The sequence below is a fragment of the Amblyomma mixtum genome, chromosome 3 (assembly GCF_055824585.1).
Source record: "Amblyomma mixtum isolate Tamu chromosome 3, ASM5582458v1, whole genome shotgun sequence".
Classification (NCBI taxonomy): domain Eukaryota; kingdom Metazoa; phylum Arthropoda; class Arachnida; order Ixodida; family Ixodidae; genus Amblyomma; species Amblyomma mixtum.
The window spans coordinates 291,032,441-291,045,324 of NC_143014.1; the positions used below are offsets into that span (position 1 = coordinate 291,032,441).

Genomic DNA, 12,884 nt, shown 5'->3' on the forward strand with positions numbered 1-12,884 from the left:
TTTTTTTTGCTTTATAGAATGCAATCGAGGCATCGCTAACACAGCGTGGCCCAGCATTCTTGATATAGTATGCTTCGATTGTCTCTCCAGTGGTTGCACCCGGCTTCTGCTCAGCATCTTCACTTCGTAAAAGTCGGTGGGCAGCCAATATAAGTGCAACAGTGTTCAAGAAGTATGGTACGATCATCGTTTTTATATCTTTGCAATGTAGGATTAGCCACATGAAAGTGGCAGCCCCTTGAGGCTGCGCACGCACTTGTGGTCCAGGTTCTTGAGGATGTTCACGTCTCGTAGGTCCTGGTCCTACGGAACGTCCTTCAGCGCCAGCCGCGCGAACAGCACGTCCAGCTCAATTCCATGAAATGTCATTCTGATGACAGGCAACGAAGGCCTCTTCAACAGCCCTGAGGTCCTTCACCTCTTCCTGCTGCCGGAGGAGTTCCACAAAGGAGCTGAAGTCACTTCGCTCAATGTGGCGGGCTGCTGCGGAAAGGGTGTCGATATTAGCACCTCTAGTGTGGGCTCCTAGCTGGTACGACCCGAATGGGTAAAGTATTTCATACTCCTACTGCTGGTCCAGCATGACCATTTGTGCATTAATTACTTCTTCATAAACTGCCCTTGCTAAGAAACAAGGCAAAGAAAGCTATGCGTTCTTTCAAGCGCACAGGGTGTCACATATCACAGAAAATAAAAATACGGTAATTCTTTCATGACAATCTTCCCTAAAAAAAAATGAGTTTTCTTGTGAATTAAATATCGAAAAATCGCTGCCGAATTTTCCACAAATAAAAACCTTAAATTCCAGCTCCTATTTTTAAATCAGACCCAGCTTAGAGATTGTCACCTCATTTCCCCACTCCATGGTTAATTCTTCGCGCCCTTATTCTGGCGAAAAAGGCACTCATCATCATCATCATCAGCCTGACTACTCCCACTGCAGGGCAAAGGCATCTCCCATGTCTTACGAATTAACCCTGTCCTTTGCCAGTTGCGGACACCGTATCCCAGCAAACTTCTTAATCTCATCCGCCCGCGTAACTTTCTGTCGCCCCCTGCTACGTTTGCCTTCTCATGGAACACACTCCGTTACCCTTAAGAACCACCGGCTATCTTGCCTTCGCATTACATGCCCTGCCCAAATCCATTTCCTCCTCTTAATTTCGACAAGGGTGTCATTAACCCGCGTTTGTTCCCTCACCCACTCCGCCCCATCTTAACGTTACACATATCATTTTTTTCCATAGCTCGCTGCGTTGTCCTTATGCTAAACCCTCTTTGTTACCCTCCACGTCTCTGTCTCATAGGTGAGTACCGGTAAGATACAGCTGTTGTATACTTTTCTCTTGGGGGATATTGGTAAAGTGTCACTCGTGACCTGAAGGAACCATGTGCCACATGCGCTCCACCCCATTCTTATCCTTCTAGTTAATTCCCTGTCAGCATCCAAATCAGCGGCCACTACCTGCCACAAGTAGTCGTATTCCCTTATCGCTTCCAGCACCTCGCTGCTGTTCCCTTGCGAGGCTGTTGAACATTACCTTGGTTTTCTGCCTGTTAATTTTAAGGCCTACCTTTCTGCACCACTTGTCTAACTCATTGATCATCCTTTGCAGCTAATCTCCTGAGTGCCTTAGCAAAGCAACGTCATCAGCGAATCGGAAATTACTTAGGTATTTTTCATTAACTCTTATCCCCAACTGTCCTTGTCCCGGCGTCGGAACACCTCCTGTAAACAGGCGTTGAATAGCAGTAGCGAGATCGTGTCTACCTGCCTGAGACCCTTATTCATTGGAATTTTATTGCTGACTTTATGGAGGACTATGGTAGCTGTGCATTCGTAATAAATACCTCCCAATATTTTCACATAACTCTCCTAACCCTGTTTCCGCAATACCTGCATGACAACTGAGGATTGCGCTGAGTCAAATGCTTTCTCGTAATCAATGCAGCCTATATATAGGGGTTGGTTATATTCTGCGAATTTCTCTATCACCTCATTGATAGCGTGAATATGGTATATTGTCGAGTATCATTTACGAAACACTGCCTCATCATTTGGCTGATTAAAGTCTAGGGTTGTCCTGACTCCATTAGTGATTACCTTAGTAAATATCTTGTAGGCACCTGACACTAAGCTAATCGGTCTGTAATTCTTCAAGTCCTTGACGTCTCCTCTCTTATGAATTAAGATATTGTTAGCGTTCTTTCAAGCTCCTGGTAGGCGCGAAGTCACAAGGCATTGTGTGTACAGGGTGGCTAGTTTTTCTAGCACAATCTCTCCCCTTAAAGCTAACTCGTTAACAGCCTTCCGCTTCACTAGTTTCCTCCGTTCCCTCTTCAAATCTAAGCTAATACGAGACCTTACCGCTCTGTGGTCACCACGACGGACCTTTCCGAGGACCTTCACATCCTCTACGATGTCAGGGTGAGCGCACAGTATGAAGTCAATTTCATTTTTAGTCTCACCATTGGCGCTCTTCCACGTCTACTTCCTGTTTCCTCGTTTGCAGAAGAAGGTATTCATGATCCGTAAATTATTTGTATCTGCGAACTCTGCTAATAACTTTCCGCTGTTGTTCCTAGAACCTATCCCATAGTCACCTACCGCCTGGTCTCCCGCCTGTTTCTTGCCTACCTTGGCATTGAAGTCGCCCATCAATACAGTGTACTGTGATTTTACTTTGTTCATTGCCGATTCCACATCTTCATAGAAGCATTCAACAACCTGGTCATCACGGCTTGATGTAGGCGCGTAGGCTTGCACTACCCCCAGCTTGTACTGCTATTAAGCCTACTTACGATAGCTGCCACCCTCTCGTTAATACTGCCACGTATCATTGTAGTGTCCGTTCGTTCGCGCAAAGGCGCAGGAAAGGGGTGTTATCATTTTTGTTCGTGACGCGAGAGGCGACCGGACTAATCTCGATTGATCACAGCCATGAAGAGCTGCATCTACGTGTTTCTAGATTACTCTAGATGACCTCGACCTGTAATCTCGAAGTTTCCTTGCCGGCTTTAAATTGAATGATGCCGCGAGCAGCGGGCATTCGTAGTTCGACGATTGACGAGCACGCTTGTGGCTTACGCCGCCACCGAGTGAGTCAGTTCTTTTGCGAGCGCAAGTCAGCCCAAATAAAGAGCTTCGTTTGCAAGTATTTCTGGTGTCTTCCTGACCGCTGGACTGCCGTCACTACAACGTGACAATACTACAAAACTCCTCTATGTTGCCAGCTATATACTCATTGATGAGGATTCCCACACCTAGTTCTCGTCTGTCCGCTAATCCACGAAAACACAGTACGTGCCCATCCCTTAGAACTCTACACGCCTCATCTGTCCTCCTAACCTCACCAAGCACTCTGACATCCCATTTAATACCCGCTAATTCCTCCAATAGCACTGCTAAGCTAGCCCCACTGGATAAGTTTCTAGCGTTAAACGTTGCCAGATACAGTTTCCAATGACGGCCTGTCCGGAGCTAGAGATCCTTAGCACCCTCTGCTGCGTCACAGGTCTGACTTCCGCCTTGGTCAGTAGCTTCGCAGCCGCTGGGGACTGAGGGCCGAGGGTTAATTGGTTTGTTCATAGAAGGTTGCGGCCAAGTACTACACCAGGGTGGCCAAATCCTCTTCTGGTGAGGAAGTGCGTTGTTGGTTCTGGTCACCGATATCAGGCCGCACCGCAGGCCTGGTTATGAAATTGCATCGAAACGCGTATTTTTCTATTTACACCCGGTGGAGAATTGCGTGGCACCGGGATTTGAACTAGGGTGCTCCTGCACGTGAGGCAGATGCTGTACCTCTACGCCATCGCGGCCGGGTGAAACAGGCACTCACGCTCAGTTAAAATCTACTTCAATACGCCTTCTCTAAAGCGCCGTTACAATCCAAAAACTGTAGGATGCTCTGGTTAAGGTCAGTCGTGTAGTCGTGTAGTCGTGCTCTTTTCACCCTTGGCCCAACCAGCCACTGCAGTGATTGTTTCAATTGATTGTGAGCTTATTTTTCTTCACAAAAGACAACTTTGGCGAGAGATCAGCGCATTTAGTTGTTTATCTGGCTGAGCGGATATCTCGTTTAGGCATATATTTGGACAATAACTGATAATATTTTTTACCTAACTCTTTATTTCATCTGCGAAAGTTCCACACTGAAGAAAGCGACTCCCCCTTTTTCAAAATACCAAAGAGATGTAACAAGTGAAGGCGGGCTAGTTGGTGGTTGACAACGGAGTGCATATTGCAACCGCGCAAAACGACGCCGGACGAAGAGAGGAAAGCACAGGACAAGACGCGGAACTTGAACTAAGGTTTACAACAGGAAAATCATTTATACAGGAATCGTAATCACACCTGATAAACAGCCGACACCATCAAATAACACAGGCACGTGGGCGCGCCTGGCACAAGTTAGCATCTAGATAGTTAAATTCTTTCATGGATAAAGATACTGAAGTGGAGCTGATGCAACGGTCATTTTCTTTTTTTATGCAGTAGGCTTCGAAAATTTCCCTGCTAAGCTGGGTCGCCAATTTTTTTAAGACAATTGTGTCACGGAACCTGGGTGTGCAGTTACTACAATGGCGACAATGTTTTGCCAGTTGCCCGCCCCCCGCCAATGATTCAACAGCGGCGCGATGCTCCTGAAGTCTGGTTTGGTTTAGTTTGGTTTATGGGGTTTAACGTCCCAAAGCGACTAAGGCTATGAGAGACGCCGTAGTAGAGGGCTCCGGAAATTTCGACCACCTGGGGTTCTTTAACGTGCACTGACATCGCACAGTACACGGGCCTCTAGAATTTCTCCTCCAAAGAAATTCTAGCCGCCGCGGCCGGGATCGAACCCGCGTCTTTTGGGTCAGCAGCCGAGCACCATAGCCGCTGAGCCACCGCGGCGGCCTCCTGAAGTCTAACATTAAGGCAACGTCCAGTTTGCCCTATGTAGCAATTCCCACATGTGAGGGGTATTTTGAACACCACCCCAGTTTGGCAGGGAACGAACCTGTCTACGTGCTTAGTTCGGCACTCATTCTTTTTGCCACTTCCCTGCACCATATTGCACATGCCCGAAAGCTTTTTTGGCGCCGTGAAGACCACCGGGACACAACATTGCCGTATTGCCAAGGAAGCTCGTTGCCCACCGAAGCACAGCCCAAGTGAAGAACCGCAACGCCGGAGACCCGTGGCAATGCCATATTTCCACCAGATCTCCCATCGCCTCAAAAAAGTGGCCATGAAATGTGATATTCTGTGCCATGCGCGCTCACGTGCCTGTGTTATTTGATGGTGTCGGCTATTTATCAGGTGTGATTACGATTCCTGTATAAATGTGGTTTTCCTGTAGTAAACCTTAGTTGAAGTTCCGCGTCTTGTCCTGTGCTTTCCTCTCTTCGTCCTGTGTTTTTTTGCGCAGTTGCAATATGCACTTCATTACCAAAGAGATGTAGGGAGTGCTACGTGGCGCTTCCTTCCAGAATGAAAAAAAAGATAGCGCACTGCCTCGTTTATGAGTAAAAAATTATTCGTTGGAAGAATTAAGCAGTGGTTTTAGTGAAGACCATCTCTCAGCAGTTGCCCAGAGATTGCTTACCTGTGTCCTGGCTAGACAAACCGCACCCATGTCCTCCGTGGTATTCCAGCTGGCAGACAGCCATGTGGTCACCGAGTAGCATGATCCACTGCGTGCCACCCCTGGCAGCGGCAGTAAGCGTAGCACGCAGCTGCTGATGCTCCAAGAAATGGCCGACCGCCGCAACGCCCCCGTCAGGATCATCCCGAGGCACGTCACATGGCCTCGGCCCAAGACCGCCGAGGAGCGAGTCCGGTTCCAGCCGCATGTGGCAGGAGAACATCCGAACTGCAAGCACCGAATCCATGTTTTACTGTCACGGCCTGGAAACAGGGCGCAACATAAGGCTTGCCGTATTGGGAGGAGACCACAACGTGGGCGCAGCGTCGGCCATACCTGCTACTGGCGATGGCAGATCGAGCAGAACGCCGTCGGCTGGCGATTAGGGACACCAGAGAACGCTAGGGGCACCTTGTCCGCGGTCCCCACCGCCGGTAGTGGCGCTATGGTGCCACGCAGCTGGGGCCGAAGCCAGGCTGATGCTCTCCCCGTCCACGGAGAGCGCCGGAAGCGTGGTATGCACCGCGGGCTAGGCCGAAACTGCGATGCGCAACCTGCAGTGTTGCGTTTGGACGGCTAGGGCCGTTCTGTGGCGGCGGAGCCAGCAAGAGCGCAGATGCAGGCAGTAGGCTGAGGTCGCAGCGCGAGCTGGTCGTGGCAGCGTTGTGCACGCGCGACCTCTTCGTAATCGTGGGACTAATTCTCGCGCTTCCGATCATATTACCAAAAAATGGTCAAAGCGCGGAAAGATGGACCAAGGTTGAATGGCCTCAGGTAAGCTTCAACGTAGGAGACTAAAACGGCCTAAATTATATTCAATCAAAGTCGGGTACTAGAAAAAAATAGAAGTTATTGAATGTAACAAAAGATACGCAAAAAAATTATTCAATGCACAAAGCATACGTGTAACGTAGGAACTTATTCAATATCCTTGATAATCACCTATCGATTAAACTTGCCTGTCTCGGGTGAAGACGAAAGGTCTTGGAGTTCCATTTCTTTTTTTTTTTAAGTGGGCGCGCGTTATACCCAGTGTTTTTTTTATTTTTAAAAATATTTTTTTAAACGCCGTGAGAGAGACTTTGGCCTTTTCTGTGCTTGAGGATTGCACAACAAAACGGACATTATGTACACGGTAGTGCTAAATTTAGGGACTTCTAAATAACTAAGATAAGTAATCATATTTTTATTTTTAGTTCTAGGGCGCAAGACTATAATGCGAAACAGAAAGCCGTCCAGCTGATGATGAGCCAAAATTTTAAATGCTTCGAATCTACATTGCAGTTAGAAGTTTTGAGCGTCGAAAATATTCTCTATGATGCTCGTTCAGTTGCCTTCTCGCTTTGAGGATGTATAAAATGGTGTCGCTCCGCGTGGTATCATCGCCAGAATCAAGCGAAATTGTTCAAAATTTGAAAAATGCGTACTATATTGGTGCTTGTCGCATTAGAAATGAGATCAATGACAGTTTATAAGTGTCAAATGCGAAAAAAACTAGCGCAATTTGCACTTCAAAAAAATAATGTCGACGCTCGATATTTCGAACCAGAATGCTGATTCAGAAAATTTAAAAACTCGGACACCTCCGATTTCGACTGCATTCAGTTGGGGGCCATCAATATAATATTGCGCCCTAAAAGCCGAGTTTAAATGTTGCTTATTTCATTTTAACGAACTATTAGTCTAGTAATTCAGATTTTTAAGTTTAGATTTACCGATTGATGTTGACCATGCTGTAAAATGCAACACCGCATGTCACACGCACCTATCTGTCATTATTTCCCAAGTAAAGATCCGTAAAAATAGTTAAAAACCCTGCTGCGTATCAAGCATTCTTTTAGTTTTTAACGACCACGCCCATCCCTCTCACTTTGGTTGGTTGGTTGGTTGGTTGGTTTATGGGGTTTAACGTCCCAAAGCGACTTAGGCTATGAGAGACGCCGTAGTGAAGGGGTCCGGAAATTTCGACCACCTGGGGCTCTTTAACGTGCACTGACATCGCACAATGCACGGGCCTCTCACTTTGTTTGTTGTATTTAACAATGGTCGCATTCTAGGGACATTTTAACTTTGTTATATTAACCAAGTAGTAATCACATAACTAAAACACATTTACTTTACACCAGGCGACTTTTCCTTAGTGCACGTGCCGTTCCATGCGCGTATCATTTTTCGTGCCGACACCTTTAGTTCCGCAGCGCCATGCTAGGAGTTCCTCTTTTTAGGTGACGCACGTTCTGCACTGCTCGCCTTTTTTGTCCTGTTGTGTAATGTCGCGTAATGCAGCCTGTATTGTTACATAAATTCAGTTAATTAAAAGCCCTGCTTTCCATATGATGCTGATCATGATGCTGGATGAATACTTTTTCTTCACTCAAGTTTTGAATCACAGGGATGATGATGAAGATAATGCATAGACCAACGCTTTGTATTGGGCGACTTGCACAAGCTGTCCCGGTTAAAAAAGAAAACCTAATGACCACCAAGAAACAAATGCACAAAGCAATCACCTACCTTAGCACAGTCTACGGTGTTGATTGATGTATCACCATCTATCGCCATCTGTTGGCAGCCAGTAGTGATCACAAAACAAATTGGGGAGATATCCGCGTAACTGATCCCAAACCCTTCCCAACCAACACCAATGGACTTGGCAGAGGCCACCTTCACGGTCAGGTACTCGCCACGCACGATCAACGCATTGGTCTGCGCATTTATACCGGCGTTGCCCTGTACCAGGACTTTGACAGTGGCTCCACGTTTGCAGCTACTGTCTTCTAGCGGAAGGGCTCTCCAGTGAACGTCACTAGCCACAGTGGTCGCACGTACTGGTCTACCAGCGACATGGAGGAAGGAAAACAAGAGACGCACCCGCTATCCCAGCCGCACGTCAAAAAGTGTGCCGGAAGACAAAGCTTGCCCAAGGAATACTGGTGTCTTCGGCCCAAGGTGCAGTCAGTAGAAACGCTGTGCGCCGCGGCATCGTCTGCTGCACTGTCTGCAGCGGCCAAGTAGGCCCCCGTCTCAGCGTTCTTTAACGGGACCAGACCCTTCACCTTTACAGCACACAACCGACAGTGCCAAAAATATCAACACCGACCGTCAAAAGAAATCACCCCAGCAGCACAGCTGATCGGCCCAACATTGGAAAATTATTGGCAAGGGTCGGCCCCACAAAGGAGCAGACTGAAACCGTACATTTCCAATATTGGGCCCATTACCTGTGCTGCTTGGGCAGGTCGCTCAACGCACGTTCTTACGAGACTTCACAGGCACACCGCGTCAAACTATCTGCAGAAGACGTCCCTGGTCTCCGTACGCATTCATTGGGCGCCCGGATATCGAGCACAAGGAACCTGGGGCCGGACTACTCACGAGGCCGGTGGCGCACCACCAGAGGAAGACCACCGGCGCCGCCTCGACGTGAGCCCGCCTAAGTCGGACCACTTATATTAATAATGCTTTATAGCATTGGAATGGTCGCTGTAAAGGAATGTGGCGAGAGCTGTCTATAAGCAAAATGCAGCCTAGTGGACGAGAGGAAAACCAGGAGTCAGGTTGTGAGGAAGGGTGTTACGTAAGTGGGGAGAAGGACGGGGGCAGCCAGAGAACGGCGTGAAGGCGAGAGACGGTGCGCAGCGGAGCTCTGTGCACGTGTAAAGGAGACAGAGAGGGGAGACGTAGGAGGAAATTTTAGGAGCACAAAAGAAAAAGAAAAGTGTCTGTTTGGGGGGGTTAGCGCACGGTGCGAGTAGGCGCGTTAGTCAGTTCGGGTCGTTCGCCTCTCGTGCCTGGACTTGGATGTGCGACACGGATGGAGCCGGTTCTTTCTACTTCAACCATGTAGCGGAAGATCAACAACGCAAAAAGGCTGAAGCCGCTCGTAGCAGGCGTGCGGTGCAAACTGACGAAGAAAGGCAAAGTCGTATGGCTGCCACATCCTCTAAGGCTCGTATGCCGAGGAACTTTCGTTCCCACAAATTTGCCTTGGGGAACCACGTAACATCCGAATGGAGTGAAGGCCTTGTCCATTCACTATGCCGTGGAGTGAATGTAGGCGCGCGGATCGTAGACGTGCTACTGCGGAATATGCTCTTTGCATGGCGATGACTGTCATGAGCTACAGTAGATGGCAGTGTTCTTCCGGTACACGGTTGTCACGAAGGACATCACACGAACTCATTGGTCTTACCGCTGATTTTGTAGAGGTGAGGTGACGGTATATGAACAAAAAATATTCAAGACATTCTTGAAAAAAAAGAGAGAAACGCTGAAATATCCTAGTCACGATAAAGAAAGATACAAACGAATTGTGCAAACAATCTTCGATGAGTCAGTCTCAACGAATAAGACGATCAAGGATATACCTAAAGTATTCACTTGATCAAGCAATGATCGTCTCTAAATTTTTGCTTCAGCCCTCCTTCATTCATTATACCTCACTTCGCAATCGCCCGCTTTAAACATGAGCGGAGGGGTCTATTGCCGGACGTTGTTGCCCGACATCACCCCTCCTATCCCTTCCCTTGTTCTCGCTCTTCCTCGCCCCGGCCCAGGTTCTCGCTCACAAGGCGCGAGTCAGTCCAGCCTGAGAGAGACAGAAGCTCTTTACGAAAAAGGAGAGATTTTAGCTGCCAAAAAAAAAACGATGACATTGTACTCTACGTGAGGAAGGGAACTGGGGATAGAAAGACTGAAGGAAGGATGCGTGTAAAATTATGCAGTAAACATGTAAAGATGGAAAAAAATAGAAAATGTAATGAAAAGAATGCAGAATAAATGGGTATTGAAAATGGGTTGAGGTTCATGAACGAGTAATGCCACGAGAGATTAAGCGGCGAAGGGCAGTGTCCTAAAAACGGAATGTGGATGTTCACAGCATGAAGAGCTCCTAATGATGATATTTACTGAGCTATTGAAGTATTGCTGCAAGATATTAAATGAACGGATGCATTTTCTGAGAAAGGGGATAAGAAAGTCCATTGCTTGAAGACAGAAGAGCGCATAATGGTGAGATTTGTGGAGAATTGGAGACTGTCGAGTAAACCAACTTCATCTCAGTAGGCAAACAAAATGCTGATTGTACGCCTCTGCTACATCAAGAAGGCTAGGACACCTTGCACACAGCCCACTGTTAGGAGCACTTCGGTGAGTTCCTCCACGCAATGTTTACTTTATGCACGTTCACTGACATACGCTAGACATTCAAACTTTCTATTCAGCCGCAGCTGCCGCAATGCGGATCATTAACTTTTCTGAAACGCCACCGCAAGCTGTTTGTAAATGCGGTGTTGAGACGGTGACGGTGATAAACAGTTTCCTGATGGTGTCGGAGACTGGGTGGTAGTCTAGATTTGAGATGTGGGTAAGCTGAGCGGAGAAAAGGGTAATGGTGTGACGGTGTGTTCCGTACCTGATTCTTTTCTTCGTAGGCTCGGCTCCTGACCCGAAAGGCGCGGGTTGGAAACAGGCAAACCCTGAAATCTTTTAGTTACAGTAGAGATACAAACGAATTGTGTGGGTCATCTTTGATGAATCTTAAAGGATAAAGAGTTCAAGTGTAATCCTAAAGCTTTCAAAACATCGAGCCGCCCCAGTGGCTCAGTGGTTATGGCGCTCGGCTGCTGACTCAAAAGACGCGGGTTCGATCCCGGCTGAGGTGGTCGAATTTCGATAGAGGCAAAATGCTAGAGGCTCGTGTACAGTGGGATGTCAGTGCACGTTAAAGAACCCCAGGTGATCGAAATTTCCGGAGCCCTTGACTACAGCGTCCCTCATAGCCTGACTCGCTTGGGGACGCTAAACTCCCATAAACTAAACTAAGCTTTCATAAGATCAACCGATGATTGCCTCTTAATTTTTGCTTCATCCCTCCTCCCCCCCCCCCCCCCCTTTACACCTCACTCCGGCATCATCCACATTAAACATGAGTGGAGGCCTCTATTGTGGGACCTGGTCCCCCGACATGGGTAATGGTGTGCAACATCGATACCAGACTCGAGTATTTTGTTCGCAAACTCGGCTGCTGACCTTAAAGACGCGGGTGACCCTGGCCTGCAAATGTAAGATATCAGTGCACGTTACCGAACCCCTGGTGGCCAAATTACACCCTGCACTACAGCGCCCCCCCCTCCCCCCCCCCCCCCCCCCCCCCCCTTAGCTTAATCGGTTTTGCTACGTTGAATCCCTTTCGTACCCCAGTTAAACACCCATTTCGGACGCATCCGATTTTCTGAGGAAATTCCTCTCGTACTCCTGATGCTGTTGGCATTTTGGTCGCATGGAATTTTGTGAAGAAAATCCTCCAGTTCTTTTGGTGCTGTAGACCTTTGAGGGCCTGTCATTTGCTTTTTCATTGGCTCGAAAGCCACAATAAGCTGGTCTCCACTGAAATGTTATATAGTAGCCTGCGGCAGTAGCTAATTAATGTGGGTACGCAATGTCCTGGAATAACTCGCTAGGGATTGATTTTCTTCAACAGTATATTGTCACGTTGTAGTGACGGCAGTCCAGCGGTCAGGAAGACACCAACCAGTCTTGGAAACGAAGCTCTTTATTTGGGCTGACTTGCGCTCGCAAAAGAACTGAATCACTCGGCGGTGGCGTAAGCAACAAACGTGCTCGTGGGTCGTCGAACTGCGAATGCCCGCAGCTCGCGGCATCGTTCAATTTAAAGCCGGCAAGGAAACTTCGAGATAACAGGTCGAGGTCGTCTAGAGTAATCTGGAAACACGTAGATGCAGCTCGGCATGGCTGTGATCAATCGAGATTAGTCCGGTCGCTTCTCGCGTCACGAACACAAATGATAACACCCCTTTCCTGCGGCCTTGCGCGAACGAACGGACACTACAATGACACGTGGCAATATGGTTGGTAGCGTCGCTTTGGAGTTCGTGAAAATCACTTTGCCGTTGGCAAAGCCGTTGGCAGTTTAGCACTGCGTGCCCACGGCAATACCACTCAAGAGCCACTACAGGAGGAGATGAGCAGCTAAGATATTTGAAATTTCAGGACAACGGGACGGAGAAATAAAGAACTTTAAATTATAGGTCAAGGCACAGGAGCGGATTAGCTCAATTAAAAAAAAGAAACAAGCAAACTCTAGACCTGTATTGAAAATTTAAAAGGCAGGATGGAATCGATCTGTGACAACACATTAGGCAGCGCTCATTAGGTCTTGCTCTTTGAAGCAAGACCGTATCATCACATTCTTTTTGGCCATTGCTCTCATTATAAGGACAGATGCACCCGTACTTT

General features: G+C 47.8%; 1 protein-coding gene across 1 annotated transcript; it reads right to left on the reverse strand.

Moving 5' to 3' along the window:
- Positions 1 to 291: 291 nt before the first annotated feature.
- Positions 292 to 5,994, reverse strand: LOC149355148 (uncharacterized). Its single transcript, XM_089577604.1, has 3 exons — positions 5,964 to 5,994; positions 5,589 to 5,855; positions 292 to 480 (listed from the first exon to the last, which is right to left on the reverse strand). The coding sequence occupies exons 2-3, from the start codon at positions 5,848 to 5,850 to the stop codon at positions 350 to 352; spliced, it is 393 nt and encodes a 130-aa protein (XP_089433730.1). The 5' UTR covers positions 5,851 to 5,855; positions 5,964 to 5,994; the 3' UTR covers positions 292 to 349.
- Between the last annotated feature and the right edge of the window lie 6,890 nt (positions 5,995 to 12,884).